The sequence below is a fragment of the Plectropomus leopardus genome, chromosome 1 (assembly GCF_026936395.1).
Source record: "Plectropomus leopardus strain MGB_pleo_1.0 chromosome 1, ASM2693639v1, whole genome shotgun sequence".
NCBI classification, from domain to species: Eukaryota; Metazoa; Chordata; class Actinopteri; order Perciformes; family Serranidae; genus Plectropomus; species Plectropomus leopardus.
Window position 1 is genome coordinate 4,806,694 of NC_142176.1, and position 22,904 is coordinate 4,829,597.

Below are 22,904 nucleotides of genomic sequence, written 5' to 3' on the forward strand. Positions count from 1 at the left end.
TATTTAATCGCATTTAAAAAATCTTAACTGAATTAGTTTTTGAATTCTAACGACTAACGTTAGCTAACAAGCTAACTGACCTGTCGAACCGACAGCAAAAGGCGAACGATGGAATAATGAAGCTATTTCAGCTTAAAAAATGTTTTTTAAGTTTTCAAAGTCTTACCTTTTCGGTGTAAAATCCGTAAAACTTAAGTCGCAGGTGGTTGTTTGGTAAACTTCTGACTTTCCGGGAACTTTCAGAGCGACGTGACCCCGAAATGTCGAAGTTCATCCGGGTAATCAGACAGCGACGATGAGGTCATCCAATACGTGTATCCATGGCAACCGTAGAACGCAACTAAAAATTACAAAATAGAAACAGGACATTATCCAAACATTACACGGACCTAAAAGACGGCAAAGCTGAGAAAACAATTTCTAAATACTTAAAACTTTGATGTGATACGTTATGTAAATAGCTGTATATAGTTTGTCCTGCATGGTTTTTCTTTGTTTTGTTTTGTTTTGTCTTGCCCAGTTTTGTTTTTTTGTAGCCTGATAAAATTTCTAAATATACTTAAATCATGTATACAACATTTAAACAAAAAAAAGAACATAAAAAGACAAAAAAAAAAACCAAAATACTACTACCTTAATTTCATGAGTGAGAGTGTATGTATTGCCTATTGTTTTTGTAAATTAACAAATTGTATAAGTCTAAATTCCAAAAAAAACCATACTGTTTATTTTAACATACTGGATGGATTTATTCACTATAGTTAAATATGATTCATTTTAGTGGCCAATTTTTTTGAAATCATATTTACTGTAATTGCAGATTCAGCAACAGATAATCATTTGCGTCAACCAGATTAAGCAGATGAGTAAATGAGTTTACAAATCAGACGGGATTGCAAACGTTATAAGCTTTCGAATCCCACGCAGTTCCTTACCCACAAAGTGACCTTTTATTTATTAGTCATACCATGACACCTTGAATTAAAAAAAATAAAAATAAAGAAAAAAAAACCTTCAAAGCCAAACTCAAACAGTGGGTTGTTTTTTTTGTTTTGTTTTTTTTTAAAATGCATTTGTTTGTGAAATAAGCATACAGATATATGACTCATGATTTTACTGCACAAACTGTGTGTTTGTAAATCAGTGTTTAATATTTTTGCTGTTAAACTTTCCCCAATCAATGACTAAATCAATACATTTGCCATTTTACATGAGGCATCCAAGAAAAATTCATGAATTCAAGGTAACATGGCGTGACTAGCAAATAAACGATCATTGTGTGGGTGAAGAATTTCTTTAGCAAGACCAGGATTTCTAAAACAACTCACCACCATAATTATATCAATTTCAACACAGTTCCTAAACAAAGTAGTCCAGACATGTCCAGTAATGCTTAAACACCTTTATTGTGCCCAATCTGAACATACTCCACAACTGTAAGAGCAGCAAACTTGGCAGACCACAATGAGGTAGACTTTCAAAACTCTAAAAAGCAGCTGGGCTAAGGGACAACAAGCTCAGCATGACAAAACTTAATGGATAAAGAAAAGACACTTTGTCTTTGGCACACAGCTTATTATTATGCACTGATGTCCAACTGGAACAGGAAGGCAAAATGGGATAAGAAAGCGTGGAATCAATTTACTGGGGTCTACTCAAGCTCTGGATAGATTAAATTTATCATCAGCTAAGTGGAAGTTCTTACATTCAACAGGAAACAAGCAGCTGATCTAACGAAGGCGTGTCCCCCTGCTGATGTACAAAAAAGTGATTAAAAACCACTGCCACCTCTCCACACGTGCAAATTAAAAAGTGCAAAAATCAAACTATGTACAATCAAATGCTCATTCACTCTACTCAACAGGATCCATCGGGTGCTTGAGAAGTGATGGATTTCCCAGTTGGAGGATATCCAGTACTATTGTTACACACATTTAATATAACTGGACCAACAAAGCAAGTTAAAGTAGTACTTTGAACAGTTTGTGCCCATTCAGTTGAAATTTGGGAGGGCAAATTAAAAAAGAAAAGAAAAAAGAAAAAAGCCACAGAAAAATGTATGAGAAAAAAAAATAATAAAAGGGGGGGTTTCCCATAAACAGCCGCCTGGTAGAATTCTGTTCAAAATTTTCATGTCATGACTTAAAACCGTTTGTGTACAAATTAGTAAAAAACTGCGTAAAAATGTCTGAAATGCGACTGGTTAAATGAAGCCCAACATTCAACTCCCAAAAGTAAGAAACACCAGTTGGCTTGCACAGGAAAAACAGATGCCAACTGGGGGCAGGGGAGGGGCGGGAGGAGGGGGAAAAAAAATAAAAATTTAAAGGCACTGTATGGCATTTGCCAATGAACGGCAATGAGACTTGCGTGATTGCTCTTCACTATGCAACACATGTAAACAAAAAGAAAAAAAATGGCATTTTCATCCACTTCTTAACCTTTGGCTGACTCCCATCTCTCTGTCTGGCCGCAAGTCTGGGAAAATGCATAAGTGTGAAGGGCCCCTTGTCTCTCCCAACAAGGTCACTGTGCATAGTGTCACTGAACAACAGCAAAAATGTAGCAAGTGCAAAAGTGAACATTTTCTACAGTGAAATCCCCAGTGCCTGGTGGAGCGCCGCGGTGTCCCCGAACCGAGGGACATCTGGCACACGTGCTCTTCGTGGCGGGCAGCCTCGCCCGGTCGAGGGGGGTGGGGGGCTCTTCCTCTGGCCCTTCAGAGCGTTCGGATCCATCTGCTCTAGCTGGAGTCCCTGTTCTTCTGGTTGCGCATGAGGGGCCGATGGTTGCTCAAGATGTCCATGGAGTGCTGCCAGTGCCAGCAAGAGCGGCAGTAGTACTTGAAGCAGGCCTGCGTGTCAACAGATAGATTTGAGCATGTTGTAAGTTAAACAGGGATGTTTACAAGGACTTTAGCAATCTGATCAGAATAGGTTTTTTATAGGTTACATGACACTGTGGTTTTACTTTCTTAAAAATGTGTTTTATGCTTTTTATAGTTTTGACTCTTCTTGTTTAACATCTTATATTTTTTATCTCTTATTTGTTTCCACCTGCACCTTACTGCCAGAGCTATGGTTTACATGTGCTGTATAATGATTTCATTTTATTTGTGTATATGTATATATGTGTGTGTATGTATGAGATTATATATGTATTTATATACACATTTCTCATAAATTGTTGCATGTAAAGCACTTTGAGTTGTATTTTATGTATGACAGGTACAAATACAGCTTATTATTATAATAATAATAACAATAATAATAATAATAATAATAATAATAATAATAATATTATTATTATTATTATTATTATTATTATGTGTGTGTGGGCTATATGCTTGTCGAGCACAAAGTTGAAAAAAAAAGCTGAAAAGTTGAGCGGATGATTCGGAAGTTTTGAATCCAAAATTCCTCTGAAATCCTGGACTATCGAGGCAGAGAAATTCTTCATACGTGGCTGCTCCCACGTTTAAGGGGCTTGCCTTTCCATTATACATAACATGGCGAGATTAGTCGCCTGACGTCACTTAACGGAAACGCAGTGATCTCGTAATGTGTTTTATAGACATTTCTGAAATATCGCTTAAGTTTTGTACAAATCTGTAATTGAAACCTGCCTCGTGTCTATTAGTTGCAAGAATTAACTGAACCAAGTTTGCTGCTGAAATATGAAAACAGCAAAGTCCTCAACTACGGTCCGTTCTTCAATCGGTTAGGTTGTAAATTATATCAAGACTGTAAACATGATCTAATTGTCTCTATTCTGGGGTAAAACTGAAAATGTGGTGTCAGTAATAATCCCTTATAGCACAAGAAAACTGTGCAAAAATATACAGTCGGTCAAACTCTATTTACCTAGATGTAAGAGCTAAAATAACAGTAAAATGACAAGTCACTTTGTCTTTGTGTTTATTTTTGGTGTAATCCACTTTTTATCCACCAGGTGGCAGTAATCTATAAATGGACGACATTTATAAAGAGACAGTATTTGCAGCTCGGTATGTTAAATGTCAGGCGAAGTGCAGATTTATTTTGTATTCGATTAAACACAGCACTACGATGAATGCAACAAGACCAAAAGCTTTACTACATTTTAAAGTGTACTTCACCAAAACTTTAATTGTTTTTATGACATATTCTGATTGTTCACCATTTTTGATACATTGGTGAGGACTAATGTGAAATATCACTGTTAATTATGGTAGGATTTGATTGCTCCTGCTCCTTTCTGGCCATGAAATGCTTAACGCTTACTGAATATGTACCGTGAGCACCCTGATGATGTTTTTGCTCATATATTTTTATTTTGTCGTCTTTATTTTATTTGCCATGTTTGCAATAAAGATCCATCTATCTAATGCCTTATTTAACACAAATTATGTTGCCATGCATTTTTGCCTAAACCACACCTCTAAAAACTTTTTTGCTCTGGAAAAATACATGTAAATACATAGATTTTGGAAATATTAAGGCAGTGATTCTCCTTATTTCTGAAGTAAAATACAAACAAGGTTTGCTTCTTCTACTAAAGGACAATATCTACCAAGGTTTCATGTAATCTGAGACTAAAATGGTAGAAACCACTGAGTAAAGTCCTGGACTGACCAGAACCGTCACTGAGCCCCGCTGCTCTGCTGAGTCTCCACTGACCTGGTCTCTGCAGAAGAAAGGTCCAGGTTGGCGAAGGCAAACTTGACACATGGAGTCTTCCAGGTACGGGTCGATCTGGACCTGAGGGGAAAACGCAAAGTCACGATACTCAATTTACAGCCATCACATTAAGGGAGGCGCAAGAGCAGATTAAAAATACAGAAGCTTTCGTTACTGTAAGTGAGAACCTGCTGATTAAACACCAGTGACTTTCTAAGTAATGAAACCCGTGACTCAAATCCTTCATCCAGTAAAAACATTTTAAAACTTTTCGAAATGTGACTTAAAATTGCATAAAAAGTCTATTTATGAAGACTTCCTGCAGACAGCCAGATTGCCTGGCAAAATTGCAAAGAGGATTTGATGCCACTGCCAGGCGATGGTGACCATGACAGATTTCTCAGAGTTTGAATATTTTTGGAAACATTCGGAATAATAAGTGCACAGCAAACTATGTAACACTGGGCCAGCTGTAACATTTTAATGCAGGAAAGTTACTTATACAGTTAATATTTGGATCACTTTAATGTTAAATCTGGTGAAAGTTGGACCAATGACTATTTTATATGTTGTCAGATAGTTTGATCAGTAATAATACATAAACATTTACTTTTTATTTATATATTCTATATTAATAATTGGAGTGTCCAAAGCTATTAGATACAGTCACTGCAGTGGAGTAAGAAGTGAAATATTTTCCTCTGAAATGTAGTGCAACAGAAGTATAAAGTAGCACATCTCAAATTGTACTTAAGTACAGTACTCAATGTACTCGTTTTCTCACTTTCTCTTTATAGTTATTGATTATCATCTTACCTTCTTTGTAAACTTCGGGGTTTTGATCTCCACAAACGCTGCACACACAGCCTTCAGGTAACTGCGCTGATTGTTAAAAGTGACACGTCCAGAGCCTGCAAGAAATGTCATAATTCAGTTTGGATCCAATTCTTTGGCAAAAAAAATATTTTGCACAGTAGATTCATATAAAACAGACATTATTTCACTTCCTCTTTGCACTCCTCCCTCAGTGGTCAGCGCCATAAATGATTTGCATTTATGGTGCTGACCTATTCGCTATTACAGCTGAACAGGGCGTTAAAAAATTTCAGGAGAGAAACAGGCAGTGTAGTGACAGAATTTTGATGGCCATTCGTTCAGTACTGCCAGCTTTTACCGTTTAAACAGATTTCAGTCTGAGTTTGAGAGAAAGACAGACGGGCGGGTAACTCTTGATCAGCTGTAAAGTCTTTGTCAGCACTGGTGGCGGCGTGCGTGGCGGGCTACACGAAAAATGCCGAAGCACAACATGTATTTCAAGTAACAGCCAAAGATCCAGCAAAACTCCAAGTAAAATAAATTACGTCATCAGGGTTTCTACATCTTAAGGCAAGTTAGATTTAAGACTTGTCACCAGGGATGAAACAGACATTTTACAGTAACCAACAATTTAAAAAAAGTAAAACTTTTACCAGATAAGGACACATTTTCCCAAATGTTTGTTCCAAAAAACACTCCAGTCCAGTGAAAAAGTTAAACTGATTAGAACTGGGAAATATCTGGCTCTTGTTGTCAAGTGTTCTTTGTGATTTTAATTTTTAATAAAAATGAGATATTACCATTTATTTTTGCACTTTTACAAAAGAAACTGACTCATAAAACAATACTTGCCATGTCTGGGCATTTTTAAGACTTTTGAAATACTCATTTAAGACATTTTAATACCAATTAAGCCCTTATTTTTATATTATTGAATCCATTGCCTTTTATGGCTCTTTAAGGACCTGCAGGATCCCTGGTAATTTGGAGGTGATTCTCCGTGAGATTAGGACGTGCGCTCACCTATGGGGTACTTGTGCTTGTCCGTGTCGATGCCAGCGTACATGACGCCTCCGAAAAGGTCGTTCATGATGCTGGCCAGCGCCTCCGCGTTCAGCATGCCGTGCAGCGCACCAACAAACACCGTCTTACTGGGGTCCAAGCGCTGGGCGGGGCAGCGCACGTAGTTACTGTCCGAGATCACCCAGGGGATCACCTGCACCTGAAACCCCCCCCAAAAAATAAAGTCATTTCAGATTACATGTACAAAAAAACTTTGCGTTAACCCTTTTAAACCTGAGCAAATTGGTTTTAGAACTTCCAAAACAATAGAAAGAAGTCAGCAAGCAACTGAACCAGAAATAGCCCGAAAATTTGCAAAATATTAGTAAAAAGGTTACAAGAAAATCACCTAAAAATAAGCAAAAAAGTAACAAACAAAAACAAAAAATGATTCAAAAATTAGCTGTGTTTATTTTATTTATTATCTTTTTCTGTAACACAACACGAAGGAACCATCAGATCTCTGGTTGCAACCAATGATTAACCCACTGACATAATGTTCAATGAAATCGAAAAGACTGAATTTGGGCCTTTTGGTTGAGAAAATACTGCTAAATTTTTCAATTTACAGTGACATAAAAGCATAAATGGAGCGAATGCTCTCGCTTGAGATGCACAAACCCGTAAATATTTCACATTTGTTTGATAAATGACAAAAAAATTATTGGATTTTTTTTTAATTGAGCCAATTTGTTTCCTGTTGAATCAGTTTCAACTCTAATGAAATGAGGATAATGAAACACAATTACAAGTCTGACAGCTTGATTTTAGGTCGCTGTAGTTCATATTTTGGTAAAAAATATTTAACTTTTGTTTAGTTACTCACATCCTTGCATCTCATCCTGCGGCTTGACATCTTGAAGTAGTACTCTCGGTTGTCCTCGGGGTGAAACGGGTCCTGGGAGCAAGCATGCAGCAACGCCCGCACAGACTTCTCGTTCTCGAACACCAAGTAAACGTAACCTTAAAAACATACACAGTACTTTAGTATATGTAACAATGTGGCCGCCACATTATTATGGTGAGAATTTTGACTCCAGCATGACGATTTTCACAAAGTTCAAGCAGCAACTGTTAAAAAGACAAAAGTACAAGACGACATTAAAGGACATTTGTCCATTTGGATTCAGACAGTTTTGGTTTCATGCTGCAAAGTTGTTTGCTACATGACATACCTTCACCCTGTCGTAATCACCTACGCGAGCCAAATCTCAAACTTGACGTCAGCCCTATTAACACGGCACACGTTTTCATAATACTGCTGCTCCTCTTTAAAAAGAATTGTTACACTCAGTTCAGAAAAAAAATAACGAGCCAGGAGAGAGTACAATATTCCAAAAACAAGACTTCATTCGGAAAAATCATCTTTTTCATTTGTTGCCATAAATCAGTGAAATACTGCTCTAATAAACTTTCAAACCTTTTCATGCTTAAACGCTGGATACCGTCACAGCAAACTTGCACACATTTGTGAATTAGCACCGTACTTATCTAGTTTTTATAACATTAAATATATATTCTGCACATATTTGTGAATGTTGGGGGGTTGGAGGGAGGCAAACTGGTTTTAGGATGGGGGAATGATTGTGTCCTGATAATTTCATTGCTACAATTTTAGTGTTTTGTGCTCTTTTTAAATCAAATTCTGTCATTAAATTATTTGTTCCACCTACACGCCCACGATCTATGGGTGGAAAAAAGCTATTTTGCTAAAACCCAGTACAATGCATCTCTCCTTGTTTTATGTAAGGCTCTTTTAATTGTGCACTGTGCCTGTCGAAATAAAATTACATTAAATTACTATCTGGGGACCTCTAGTAATTTGAAATACTTGGCAATAGCTCAGATAATAGCTTTTTTTTTTTCCAAATCAAGCACACGTCTTCAACAAATCATTAAAAAAGATGCAGCCCTCGACAGAACATCAGGTATAAAACATTTTGTAGAAAGTAGAAAAATGTCGAGTTATGAGACATTTGCTGTGAAACCTGCGTTAGGAAAAATAAACAGACAGTTGACTGAATATTTCTTCAGTTTAACAGTCTGGAAAATTAGCAAGTTGAATCAACACCTGTGAAAAATCACAGAAACCCAGTCATTGTAAGTGTTTTAACACTGATATTTACTCCCAGTCTAAAGTGTTACGAAGCTTTTTTTTTTGCATCTTCCTCCATGTTTTACGCTACATTTAAGCACCAGTATCACCGTCCAAAGTAGCTCTAGAGACCAACATCCAAACTCACCAGCATGCCACGTGCTCACCACAGTGCCACCCTGAAACCAAGAAGGAAATTTAAAAAATAGCCTACCAGCTTGTTGTTACCTTTAGCCACATTACCTTTGGGAGGACAGCGAGGGTGCTTTCCATCCTTACCAGGCCACTCCACAGTCAGCGGGCCGTAGCCACTGAAGGTGTTGATCAGGCCGGCTGAAAGAAAAAAGGATGAAGGAGTTTAAGTTTATTTCTTTCATATAATAAAAAGCAACAGTGAGGATAAAACATATAAATACCACATGTGAGGATTTTGTAGAAACCTATACTGGCTTATTTAAAAACCACACCCAAAAAACATATGAATATTAAAATATAAACAGTCAAAACGTCAATAAATTAAGCTGCAAAAATACAAAGTGTCACAGTATAAGTATAAGGTTAACAGATAAAAATAGGCATCATCGCTGTGGACGTCAGTCAAAGAGGGATATTTTTACAGCAGACCTTTTCGAAGTCTCTCTCTGTACACGGACAATGACACAAAAGAATCCAGTAAACTAACATTTTTATTCCCAAAGATAACTCCACGATATTTGACAGAAAACTGACCACGGGAAGTGTTACATAAAGGAACACAAAAATTCTGAGCCTGTCTATTTTCTATAATTATGGATGAAAAAAGTATGTAAAACTATGCGGTAAATCTGTAGCCTTGTATCTCACTCTAAAGACAAACATACAGATTTGAAGAATATTAACGTCAAAAATAGGACAAAATGCCTTTGAAAGACTGGTTCCACTGGTTCGGTTTTACCAACGAGTCTCGCTCCCATTAAGTGGCAGATATCTAGTTGTAATGTGTGTAGTTTTGGGAAGTAAAAGAAGCATTTTACTGCTGAATTATGATCTTTTCATAAATCTGAGCTGCAGCATTTCTTCAGAAGGAGAAAACCTACAACTCCCAGAATGCAAAGCCACGCGTTAGCGAAATTAACACTGGCAAATATTTATTCTATTTTTATTGGGTTTTTTGTGTAATGTAAAAAAGTAATTCATTTAAAATCTGCTATTTTAAGTATTATTGTTATTTCTCTTTTTATTTTCTGAGTCTGTGGGAATGAGATGACTGTATGATAAGATATATATTTGCAAATGTTTTTATATAGTATTGAAATTTTAATAAAAATATTGTTTAAAAAAAGGTCAGATATTTGCCTTCAGTTCTATCCAATGCTTGCAAATGAATAAATAAAACATCCACTTTCAGTGGCAAAGAAAATTTTGCATCTTTGCTTTGCGTGGAGTTCAACTTTAGTAAACGCAGATTGGCGAAGCTGCAGCCTCAACTAATACCACAGAAATGTGTGTTTCACCAGCTGACAGTGGTGATGAGAAATGCTAAATGTCACATGGGAGATGCTGCCTGGCTGGCAGGGAGTCGGGAGACGGACAGGGAAGATAAGAAAATGGAAAATGCACTAACATGTTTTACAGTGTTTAGAAGCAAGCTAGCCGTCTGTGTCTGTCATTCCCAGTACCGCCAACACTCGGCACAAATATCACCTCGACAGGCAGAGGTCACTCGCCTGCATTCACTCGTGTGACCGTGCCCTGAACTCAAACGGTGGCGTACGAAGTAATGCAAATTTCCCCTGCGGAAACAATATGATGGCCTGCTGGTAACAAATGATTTCGTGTCATGCCTGAGTCTTTTCAGCTTTCCAGCGTTTTGTTTTACACAGATCTAGTTACGGCGCTGTTACCTCCTTCGTCCCCGGCTCAGAGGCGTTATATACAGAGCGGCGAGGCGGCATAACGGCGGGACATTCCCACCTTGAACAGGCAGAGTAAACGCAGCGAGTGTTAACACCCTAAGGGTGCGAGCCGCAGCAGTTCAGTGATGTAGCTGTCACATGCTGCTAACACATGCAGCGTGGCTCCGGCTACAGCTAAAGTATTTTGTTTCAGATTTAATCAGCACAGCTTAGTTTCATAGTTTGGTTGAATGTGGTGCAAGAAATGCTACTATACTCTTTGTGTCCTAACGTGCAAGTACGATCTTTAAATTAAGCAACTCGAGCCAGCGAAAACCCACTCTGACATGTTTCCAGCTGAGAGATGAGCAACGACGCCGGTTAGATGAAGTTTACCACACACACACACACACACACACGGTAAAAAAGCAGGTGGAAATCATCCAAGCATCCCTCTAACAGTGAGACAGCTGAAAAATACTCAACATGTAAATAAACTTTTTTTTTTTTTTAACATAAGAAAACTCAAGAGCGAGCATCCAAAAAAAGCACATTTGTCAAGTGGATTTAAGGATTTAAGCCCAAGACCTTCAGGACTGGTCACTCTGCACTGTACGATTAATGCAAATAGGCAGAAGTTTGGCACTAGAATAAAAAAATTAAAGCAGCGGTTACCCTCTGTGATGTCCCAGGGGACGCCACCAAGAAAGACCTTGCAGGAGTACAGAGGATCCTTGTTGTTCCTGGGAGGCAGCTGACCGCTCCAGGTGAACGTGGCCTCATTCACGGCTGACGATTCAAGAAAAGCAGGAAGCCAAAATTCAATCCACAAAGCCACGACGACTACCATTGTACAGTTCACGACAGTCAAAAAAAAGGGCAGAGCTGTGGTGAGTCTGATCTACCTGCAGCCTGTCTGTGCAGGCGCGCCTCCCTCTCGATACTGAACGTGTCGTCCGACTGGTCGAGCGTATCGGCGCCAGGCCAGGGAGAGCCGCTACGCCAGCGGCGGGAGACGGCTGAGGCGGGGCTGGCACTGGATGGCGGTGTCAGAGGAGAACTGGAGTCCTGGGGGTCCAGACGGGAGCCCAGTCGCAGCAGATCCTTCTGCATGTTGGATGCGAGATACGGCAGGGGAGGGGAAATCCGCAAAGTGGACTGGAGAGACAGACAGACAATTGCTCTTAACTGGAGACGTGAGGGGACTTTAACATTTATTCATATGCCCTAAATTATACAAATTCTCAAATAAAGCCACCACAAACAAACACCAACTGCCGGTAAGACCCGATATAAACAGTGAGGGAGTAACTGAACCTGTAGTTCCAGGACCATTTCTCCACAGTGCTGATCCATCAGTACGCACTAATGACGCCTGTGAGTTAACTCAGGCAGCCAGTTTGTCTGCTTTTAATCTCACTCCTCATACTCCTCATCGAATTGCAACATAAATTAAATGTAACTTTACAATCATGGAGGTGAACAGTGGCCGTAGTTGCACTGTTTACTTTTTTGCTGCCGGCCTTTAGCCACGCTGCTCACCTGAAAGCTACGCTGACACTAACTGCTACTGATGCAGCCTCCACTGCTGCTGTTTGTACACAATTTATAAGCCACACCTTCAGCCCAGCATCCACCTGCAGGCTCAGGTCCACCAGAGTCCAGCCTGAGCTTCTTAGCAGGGAGAGCTCAGCTCCAACAAGAGTTTTCCACAGTTCATTTACAAAAACAACGTGCACTCTTATGATACAAAGCTGGTTTAAAGGTATCCCTTTAAGACTATTTAATGAATTAAAAGGCCTAATATATACATAGAATTGAAAGCATTAAGACTTTGAGGACCTTCAGACACCCCGATACTGATCTATATTTGAAACAAATATTGCCCACCTGACAATCCAGCACATAAAAAAGGAGTTACAGAGTAAATATCGTGACCCTTACCAGCATGTCACAGAGGTGGTCTGAGCCAGAGCTGAATCCGCTGGTCTCAGAGTCTTCAGGACTGCTGGAGCGAGAGTCCAAAAACGAGCACGAGTCCAGACGGTTTGCCATGCGAGCCATGCTGGGGAACTTCTCCAGGAAGTCGGCCGTCATGCTCACAGACTCAGGGGGCAGGTAGCCCGGGGGCTTCCCGAGGATGCTACTGAAGGGGCTGTTCAGTATACCTAGCACTGAAAAAAGGACAATTGCATCATTTTCAGTCAAACTGCAAAAGCTCTGTACAAGAAGAAAAGGTGGTATCACCCCTTAGCTTGTCTAAAGTAGTCTGTTTTGCAAATGGATGAGCAATTTATTTTCTAGCACATTTCATACATCATAAAGTATACAGATTTATGATAAAAGAAAAAAAAGGTAAAATTAATAGATTATTTAAAAAAAAATTCAAAAATCACCATTAAACATGAGGACTGGGGCGTGTGTGCTGAATCAACAGAGCCATATCGATTTGTCAGGAGGCATACAGGCATTGCTAATTCAACCTTCTAAAATGTATATCTTTCTTTCGCATCCGCTTGCAAAACAGGTTCCCAACAAAGAGCAAAGTAAAGAAAACTGGGTTCGTGTGCTGAATCTGAAGAGCCACATTAATTAGAGAGAAGTGAGAGGCTGCAACGCCAAGTCAAGTTTCCCAAATTTGCATGTAGAAGAGGATACTTGATGTGCGAGCTGGCTGCCAACAGCAACCAAAGTGAGTCTGTGCTTAAAGCATTTTCAGTTTTACTTCTAAAGTTTGTAACTTGACTGAAACTTATCTGAAACACAATCTTGTCACAGAAGCTACATGCCTTTTCCCGTCAGCCTCTCAAACACCGTTCCCAAACGAAGTCCGGTGATGCTTAGCGGCAATTCCTTAGGCATTAACCAGCAGCTTCCTTCCCTCTTGATAAAGTGAGTCAGCTGGAAACTCGTACTGCGTGGCCTCTAACAGCGTACATGAGGCTCTGAGGGGGATTACTCAGCTGTAGGCCGCATTCTCTGTCCCACTTTGTTGCAGGCCCAGTTTAGAAAGCTCTAAATGAAGTCATGTCGGGTCGGTTTGGACATGCAGCAACAAAACTGTAGCACTACAAATGGGTCAGGACAAGTGGGGCGCTGTGTTAGCGGGCGACACGTCTCTGAAGACAGACGCTCATCTCGGAGCCGTCTGACAGCCTGAATGTCAGCATTTACATAATCTATGTTCATGCATGTTAAGCAGCAAACTGGGGCGGTTAGTCTGGTTTGTAACCAAACATATGCACCCTGCTGTGAAAAATATTTATCGATTCAGTGGTCAACGATCCAATATCATCGATGCAAAGTGAAAACATCGATATGCATCGATACGGCTTTATTTTGAGATACTGAGTCACCGTAGGACAGCGCCTGGCAGACAACAGAGAGCAGCCCAGAGAAACACTGAGGACAACATTATTTACACAGGAATAAATCCCAAGTGTGGAAATATTCTCAAAAGAACAAAAACATGCTATACGTAAACGGTGCCACTACGAGATAAAATACTCAGGAAACATGACTACCTGCCAGGCATATCACTCTGCTAGCTTCTTGCAACATTTGCTGCTCTTTCAACGATGTTCGGAAGAAATATCATGTTTGCAGGCTGAAACTCAACCATGTTGTTCTTGGGAGACCGTAACTTAAACTAATAGTGAGTAAGAGAAAGTGTAACTAAGGCTTTTAATTTGTTAAGCTACATCTAGCCTCTAGGCTAAATCATGCAATATAAAAATGTGAGGCTAACAGAGCGGCCAAGGAATGAGCCCTAAAACCCAGAAATGAGTTAGTATTTCAGCACTCTGCTTCCTCGTCACTAAGTCATTGTTGTTGTTTTTTTTTTTATATCTTATCTATATTTATAATACCCCACTTTGAACTTTGAATCTTTTACGCATTTAAAAAAAGGCCGTTGCTAACAAGGGGCTAAATTACGTCATCGTGTCGAGCACGGCGTTACGGTCTTGTTATGAGGGGTGACGTTGAAGTCATGTGACCGCGGTGTAGTTTGTTTAGAGCTTAACATTTTACATCAGGCGTTTGCATTTAGGCTTCAAAAATCATAAAAGTGGTGTTCGTTTGTGAAATTAATCTTACTGAACTAAACATGCAAGCATCACGTTTGCCACAGAGCTTATTTTCTGCGATAATCCAAAATCCAAACGCAAAAATCCCACAGGCATTTTGACGAGCAAGACAGGGCGACACCAATTTACTTAATGTCCTACAGAAAACTCATCTCTACGGCACTTTATAAGTGATGAAGAGCAAAAACCAACTATTGAGTCTATGATTTTTGACAGTTATTGAGCCAAATGCTCGTTTGATTTGATCTTGTTGTTAATCCAGGTTTCATGGCTGTTGGGAGAAGTTTGCCTTCAGGGCTTTAAGCCACACAGCACCGAAGTTTTAGGAAAAACAAAAACATTTCTTACTAACATTAACTTATCCCATGTGCCACTTTTTGTGTGTTAATGGAGTCAATTTAAAGCAAACTTTACCGCACTTGTGTTTACTGCTCTGTTTATAATTATTTGTTGTTTTATCACACTTCACAAGTATTTCAACGTTTGAACCCAATTTAAACACATATGGGGAAAAAAGGGAATTGAGCAAGTGAGAAAGATTTGTAAATTGCAAACATTTAGTAATTTGAAAATTATTTTAAAAATGGGGAAAATGTCCCAAAACTGTATTTGTAATATCACAATTTAATATTTAAAAGTTATTTTACAGAGTTACTATAATTTTCAAGTTCTTTTTCAGGTCATTTCCTTTCTTGTTTTTTGTTTGTTTGTTTACCTTTTTATTTTTTAGGTAACCTTGTAATTTTTTTTTTTTTTTTTGGAAAATTTTAAGGTCATTTCTTTTTAAATTTCTTATTGCCTTTTCCCTGTGTTTTTTAAAAACGGGCCAATTTACTCAGGTTACTCTGGTCATCTCACATCGTGCTAGACTTTGTGATTTCCGCAAATATCGAATCGTTGTCAAAAGAATAGACAGATGATGAAACCAGTGATTTCAACTCCCCTGCATTCTGGCATCAGTTTGATCAACAGGTACTTAAATATTTTGAAAACAACTTCAAATCTTTTATCTGGCAGGTTTGTGGGAGAGAAAAGTAGCTTCACTGGATTGTTTTTGTGCCTGCTGTATTGCTGGAGATGCAGCAAAGCAAAACTGCCACATCATCCTCCCTAGTGAGTGACGCTACAGCCTGTTCCCACACACGGACCGCTGTTAATAACCAACCACATATTTCACTACAACGAGGGCGACACACATCAAACCTCACAGCCTGACAGATGTTACAATATCCACTGAAATGTTTAATAATGAGGCCACGAAGAGAGCTAAAACACTCAAACCACACTCACTTTTTGTCACAGTTCTGCAGTTAAAATATAACATTTAGGTAAACAGCAGATGTGTTACTTACTGGAGGGTGAGTTGGTTGGCGGGGTGTGCGTGTCCGATTCCTGGCTGCTCCAGGGTCTGTCCCAGCCGGACAGCCGGAGAGACTGCAGGCCCAGGCCCAGGTCTGTGACACCCGGCGGGCCCCTGGATGACGGCACCTCCTGGGAGCCGGGCATGCCGCCACAGTTGGGGAAGAGCATCCTCCTGCTGCCCACCGCAGCCAGCTCCGACTCTTCTCGATCCAAGATCCAGTTCAGAGACGTGGAAAAAGAGAGAGAGGAGAGAGGAAGTGTTAGACAGCTGAAAAGAAACTGTTGTTTCAGCCTGCGTTACACAGAAGAAAAACGGGCAGGGAGAGCCTCAAAGAAAAAAGGAGAAATCTCAGTTAAAAACAAAACTTCCCTGATCGTCACCACATCTCCCCCTACCCTGGCTGACGGGGGAGCTAACCTGCTGCCTCTGTGCCCGGTGCAACTGCCATGCATCTCCGTCCGCATCACTGACCCACCTAGCAGCATGTGACATGGCTGCTGATGCACTCGCACACCCCTGCTAATGACATCAGCTCTCCCCCACCTCCCTGCTTCCTTGCCTAACAACTGTGTAATGAAAAATTCCTGTCGGAGCTATTGGCCTGTTGATAGAAGTACTCCCCTCTCTGGTAGGCACGGCACGTCTGCGATGGTGGGGAAGGCAGCCGCCACAGTCACTGCTGCTGCTGCTGCTTACTCTGTCTAGCCTTGTTTCCTGAGTGAGCTGCCGGAGAGGCGGAGGGGAGGGAGGGAGGGAGGGAGGTGAGGGGCAGAGCTACAGCGGCATGCTGGGAGGCAGCATGGGTGATGGGAGCGAATGACTCAGCAGACTTTATTTATAAAGAACTTCGGACTTAAAGATGCTCAATAAGCCATCAGAAAACTGGATTTACAGAACTTGTTAAATCACACATTGATTTGTGTGTTCTGTTTTTTGCACACACGCACAGTGAGGAGACAGTGCATGCAGACACTCGCTGTTTGCAGAAGCAGCTGACTGATCAGATGTTGAGGACGGAGCGATTTGCACAGCCAGCTCCTCCCTTCCTCTCTCCAGGCCTGGAAAGCATCCAGCTGCCGGCCCTGATTCAGCAACACCAACCTCGGGCGGTGGGGCATGGAGGCCACAACAGTTAGTTAAGTTAGTTTGCATCAAGATACACTTCACTGTCTAAAACTTAGAGATGGTAAGTGCTGTTCTGCTGCTGAGTGAAACCTCTGTTATCCAGAATGAGACTGCGGTTAAAGCAAATTAAGAATTTGTGGAAAGGACGCAGACACTGTGCTGAGCCTAAATCTTGGCAAATCTCACTCTTGGGGTAAAAAAAAAAAAAAAAAAAAAACTTCAAAGTGCTGCAATGCTGCAGAGCAGCGATGCAGCATGAATCAGCTGCTGGCAGCCGGGTGATAATGACAAGGTGAAGGAGGTGTAACAGATGGCAACTCTGAATGAAAAGGTGAAAGTGGCTCCTCTGGTGGGGATACAACTTTTTACCTTAAAAAAAAAAAACATCCTGTGTTAAACTAACTAGTTGTATTGGCATTTGCCTTCAGATTGATTTTATGGTTTTATGCTGTAAATGTGTCACTAAAACAAAAATGCAAAACAGAACAGCAGCAGGGGGATCAAACAAACAGTAGCTACCACTGAGGACACTGAGGTCATGTCCTCTGTGTTCGGATTTAGGAAACTGAAAGAAATTTACGGTCCCATCCAACTGAAACTTACACATGAGGGTATTTACAGGCTGAAGCATGCATTTTTATCAGGGTGTAGGTTTTGATTTGATATTGAGAGGACATGTGAAACGATGGGTTTGAGGGTCCTCCGCCATTAATTTTGAGCTTCACACATTTAATTTTCTGCATTCGGGTCATTTTTATCCACATATTTTATGCATTATCTGCATTTATTTATGCATTAAATGTCTCCCTGAAGTGATATATATATGCCTTGAGCCTCCCCTGAATGACTGGCGGAAAATGCACGGAACGATTTATTTTTGGCATACTTTCAAATAAGCTGCAAAATCAAGACATTTTTGATTTAATGTCACCATTTTAAGCTCAGATTTGGTTATGTTTTGTTTTGTTTTGTTTTTTCCTGACGTAAGTGTTAATCACACATGATGTAACCAAAGAGTGACATAAATGTGAAAAATATAATGATAATTTCTGTTTTTACAGTTTCTGGCTATGATACATGGTGTAATTTTGCCTATTGTTAAAGGCAACATACCCTCAAAACTCCTGCCCGGCTGGTTTGGATGCATGTTTACTTTAAAAATCACCAAAATTACACAGTTAGCAGAGAAATAAATACAAATGCAACAATATAAAGTTATATACCACTCACCAAAAAATAAAATTTAACAAATAAAAGAAAAAAATACTTAAATGCTGTTTTTGGAAAAATTGCAACAATTTAAAAAAGGCCAATATTTTTTAAAAAAAAAAATGCCTTCCAAAACTGTGGGCTTGTTTTTGTTATTTTTTTAATTGGCAGTAAAATAAATTTAAAAAAATACACCCTTTAAAATATGTATTCCCTTCCACTAAAATGAAATTTAAAAAAATATTCCCTCACCAGTGCCTACAAAATTATTTGACATGTCTGCCCCTTTTTGCACCACCCCTCCCCTTACATAAATAACGAACAGCCCCTTATACAAATTCCAGTATTAATATTATCTTGTTTTGCAGCCACTTTGACCTGCTGCAAAGTGTTAAAGACTAAACAGACTTTACCACTGAGCAGGTCAGGCTTTCCCTTGCTGTTGTCAGGCGTGGTGCACACACCGCTCAGATCCAGAGTGTTGCCCAGCATGGCGTTCATCCTGCGGAAGATGTCCGCGTTCCTGCAGGTGTTCAGGGCCGAGGGCCCGGTGTCCGGGCTGTCCGGCCTGCGGGGGTCGTTTCTCTGCAGCAGTGGAGCCAGAGGAGAGCAGAAATTAATGCGAAATTCAGTCAAACTACAGGTGCAGACACGTGGAGAAGTGAAAAACAACTTTTTCGACCGTTATTAAGCTACTGTTGTGCGTTATTTGGTGTCGGAGTGAAGCCTGAAAGTGACGTCGGTGGTTTCCATGTCACACAGCGGGTCAAATGTTCACGTTACGCTGTTTTCATTCACCGAGTTAGTTATGATTTTTTTAACTCACCAAGGAAAACGCCATGATGTGAGCTGACAGCCTGTGAGAAATGTCACAATAATAACCGCTGGCTGCCATGAAAGGTCATATTTATGAAGTCTGCTAGCGGCTAATTAGACACAATTTAGTGAACGTGTGCTCGGCGAATGACTGCGCCTCGAGGGCCTCACTCTGCTCACGTGACGCACATCAAAGGGCTCACCGCACAAAATACAAAATCACGTGTCAATGAGGATTAAAATTTGGAAATCAATTTAATTCCACTGAAACTGGTCAGTATTTAAGCTTTATACACTTTTTGGGTCATATGTTATTATGGAGGAAAAAAATATCACAAGTATCCAAACATTTTGCACATGTTTAAAATTATTTTTTAAATAAAGTTCGAAAAAAAGGGGCTGGATTCGATGCGTGTGCACTTCCTCCTACTCCTTTCTCTGACATGAAATACTTATGTTTGTGTACTTAATATTTCTGATGGGTATTCTGGTGTTGTTCTTCTCGCTTATATTTTTTGTTCTCCTATTTTATTTGAAGTGTTTGAAATACCCACCTGTTGCAAAATGTTAGAAAACAGAAACTGCATCACCTGATAATTTATTGATAACCTGTTTTTTTTTTGTTTGTTTTTTTTTTTACAAAAATTCAATAAAACCTTAACCCTTAATATAAACCTAATTCATTTCAACCCCATCACATCCCACAGACCTCTTTCATGGACAGCCAGTGGTCAGTGGAATTATCAATCAGTAGAAATGTACAGTAAAATAATGGAAAATAACAGAAAATTAAATAAAATATGATAATCCCAGACAGAACATTAGTAAAGGTAGTGCCTTGAAATCAGGATAACCAGAAATATTGAGAAAAAAAGGAGTTGCTAATATCCACGGTATCAGCCTGACTATTGTGTATTTGGATTAAAAACTGTTTCGAACTTGAGAAACATCCTATATGGGTCCCTTTGTATTTCCTATTGAAGTGTTTTGCAGTGTTTGTGAATGACATCGGCTGACAGGAAGTAAACATGGATCCAAGCGGTTGCCTAGCAACGAAATTTCAGCGAAACAGTCTGTAGTTTGCTTCTCTTAGGCCCAAAACTGATCATAACAAGGTCATTCTCATTTCCAGTGCCTGATAGGCAGTGGGAGCTTCATGACAGCACGTAAAGTAGTTAAAAATGGCCTCACTTTCACCAGCTATTTTCTTTATTTGATTTTATGTTATATATAAACACCAATATATTACCTATTCTACTTTAAACTGATAACAATCACAGTCTTAGTTGGAAAACTTGGAAAATGTAAATTACAAACATGTTACTGTGGTATATGTACATGTAGTATATAAGCAGTAATCACATGCTTGAGTACCAGCCACTGTGTAATAATCATATTAAACAGAATATATTTATAACACACTGCCGCACAGGAGACGGTCTGAATTATATCTGTCATTTATTTGTAGTGTGAGGACTTGTGATGCAGCCGAATGGTCTACGAAGGTGCCTTTACATGTGTGTTTCTGCAGCACAGCTGAAAAAAAGATACTTTTATCTTTTTTATCTTTTATCTTCACAGTAGATAACCTTATGACCAGGAGGATGAGCTTGTTCTCCAGCTGTTTCTGCCTGCAGGTCATGCGGATGTTTGACCAGAAGAGGGCATAAAACTCCTGCATTTGAAAACAGCCCTCCTTGGTGGAGCTTCCTGCTGTTTTATTGGACCAGGAAAAAAAGCATATAAAATGTTAAATAAAAATAAACAGTAAAGTAAAAAGAGGAATCAATCCAGGCGTTAAAAGATAAAACACTGTCAGATTTTGCTCAAACCTCTAAAATTAACAGTTGATTTACTTTATGGGAATGTCGTCATTTTGTGGCAGTCTTAGTGTTGATCCCTGAACCCCACAGAGCCTGAACACAGACAGCTTTAGAATAAATACACAAATTATATAGAAAATGGGCATAAACTGCAACGTTCTCTAACAATTCCCAGTTAAGGGATGTTTCTGAAAGAGAAATGCATTTTAAATATTCTCAATTACTCACATGATAGGTTTATATCTGATGCTGGTATACAGCTTGCATCTGCAGATGAAAACAGCAGAAAAAGGGAAAATGTTCTGCAGCATCTCCGTCTGCACAGTCTGTATTGATTTCATATGAATCCAAATATTGAAAGTCATGCTAACTGACCCGTGTTTTTTTCTTTTCTTTTCCCATGAAGGGCAAATGGCCATCTCTCTGATAGCCTCCAGAGGATCCACCACTCTCAGTGACCACAGCAGATGTGAGAAAAATCCTGCTGAAAGTGAATGTAAACAGGTCCAACGGCCCAGACAACATTCCTGGACGCATACTAAAAACTTGTGCTAATCAGCTAGTTAATGTTATAACTGACATCTTTAACATCTCACTCTCACAATACTGTTCCCTCCTGCCTCGAGACAGCCACCATCGTTCCTGTACCTAAAAAGTCTGCTGTGTCTAGTTTTAATGACTACCGCCCTGTGGCTCTTACCCCGATCCTGATGAAGTGCTCTGAGAAAGTGGTTCTCCAGCACATCAAAGACAACATCCCTGCCAGCCTGGACCGTCACCAGTATGCTTTCAGAACCAACAGATCCACAGAGGACACCATCTCTACTGCTCTTCACTCAGTCTTCACTCTCCTGGAGAATAATAACAGCTACATCAGGATGCTGTTTGTTGACTTCAGTTCACCATTCAACACGATCTCTCCCATGAAGCTGACTGGAAAACTTAATACTCTGGGCTTCAGTACAACACTGCAGCTGGATACTGGACCTCCTCACATGCAGACCCCAGAGAGTTCAGATTGGCAGCCTCACCTCCTCTACATTACTGCTCAGCACCGGAGCCCCCCAGGGCTGTGCGCCAAGCCTCCTCCTGTTCACACTGTACACCCGTGACTGCACTCCCCGACATCAGGAAAACTCTATTGTAAAGTATGCAGACAATATCACCATTATCAGCCGTATTACAAACAACGATGAGAGTTCAGCAATCGTGCTGAGTGGTGCACAGAGAGCCACCTACTGCTCAACATCAGTAAAACCAAGGAGCTAGATTGTTGATTATAGAAAGGAGGCAAAGACACTCGCCTCTGCCAACATCGGTGGAGCAGGTGAACAGCTGTACGTTCCTTGGAATAACTGTCACTGAGAACCTATCGTGGTCATCACACATCAGCACCCATGTTAAAACAGCACAGAAAAAGGCTCTACTTCCTACAGAAACTCAGGAAGTATAAATTCCAGAGCAAGATACTGGATTACTTCTACAGAGGAGCAATACAAAGCATGCTGACTGGAAACATCACAAACTGGCGTGGTTTGTCTATGGCCCAGGACAGGAAGGCTCTACAGCAGGCATGTCAAACCGGTCCACAGGGGGGCCGGTGTGGCTGCAGGTTTTGTTTCCAACCAAGTAGCAGCACACCAGACTTGACTCATTTAATCAACTGATCTCCGTCTTCAGACAGTTGATTGGTCAAACTGTGTGCTCTTGGTTGGTTGGCACAAAAGCCTGCAGCCACACCGGCCCCCCTGTGGACCAGTTTGACATGCCTGCTCTACAGTGTTGGATTAAAACTGCCCAGGACATCACTGGCTCCCATCTACAGAGCATCAGTGACCTCAGTGAAGTGAGGCGCCTGCACAGAGCCCAAAAGATACTGAAAGACAGCAGCCACCCCAGCCTCAGTCTGTTCACCCTGCTGCCATCTGGAAAAAGATAAAAAGTATTGGCTGCCAAACCTCCTGACTACAGAGCA

General features: G+C 40.2%; 1 protein-coding gene across 4 annotated transcripts; it reads right to left on the reverse strand.

The window, feature by feature from the left end:
• Positions 1 to 1,387: 1,387 nt before the first annotated feature.
• Positions 1,388 to 19,275, reverse strand: LOC121943719 (cytoplasmic polyadenylation element-binding protein 1-like). Of its 4 annotated transcripts, none has more exons than XM_088086745.1 (12): positions 19,117 to 19,275; positions 18,755 to 18,875; positions 15,946 to 16,155; positions 12,450 to 12,679; positions 11,411 to 11,663; positions 11,181 to 11,294; positions 8,860 to 8,964; positions 7,363 to 7,499; positions 6,498 to 6,696; positions 5,475 to 5,569; positions 4,659 to 4,739; positions 1,388 to 2,854 (listed from the first exon to the last, which is right to left on the reverse strand). In XM_088086745.1, exons 1-12 carry the CDS (start codon positions 19,183 to 19,185, stop codon positions 2,744 to 2,746), a joined length of 1,725 nt encoding a protein of 574 aa, XP_087942871.1. In that variant the 5' UTR covers positions 19,186 to 19,275; the 3' UTR covers positions 1,388 to 2,743. The 4 variants fall into 4 exon arrangements, with proteins under 4 accessions (XP_087942871.1, XP_087942837.1, XP_087942801.1 ...); XM_088086711.1 differs by having other exon boundaries at positions 8,875 to 8,964; positions 18,704 to 18,875; XM_088086675.1 differs by having other exon boundaries at positions 18,704 to 18,875.
• Positions 19,276 to 22,904: the final 3,629 nt, after the last annotated feature.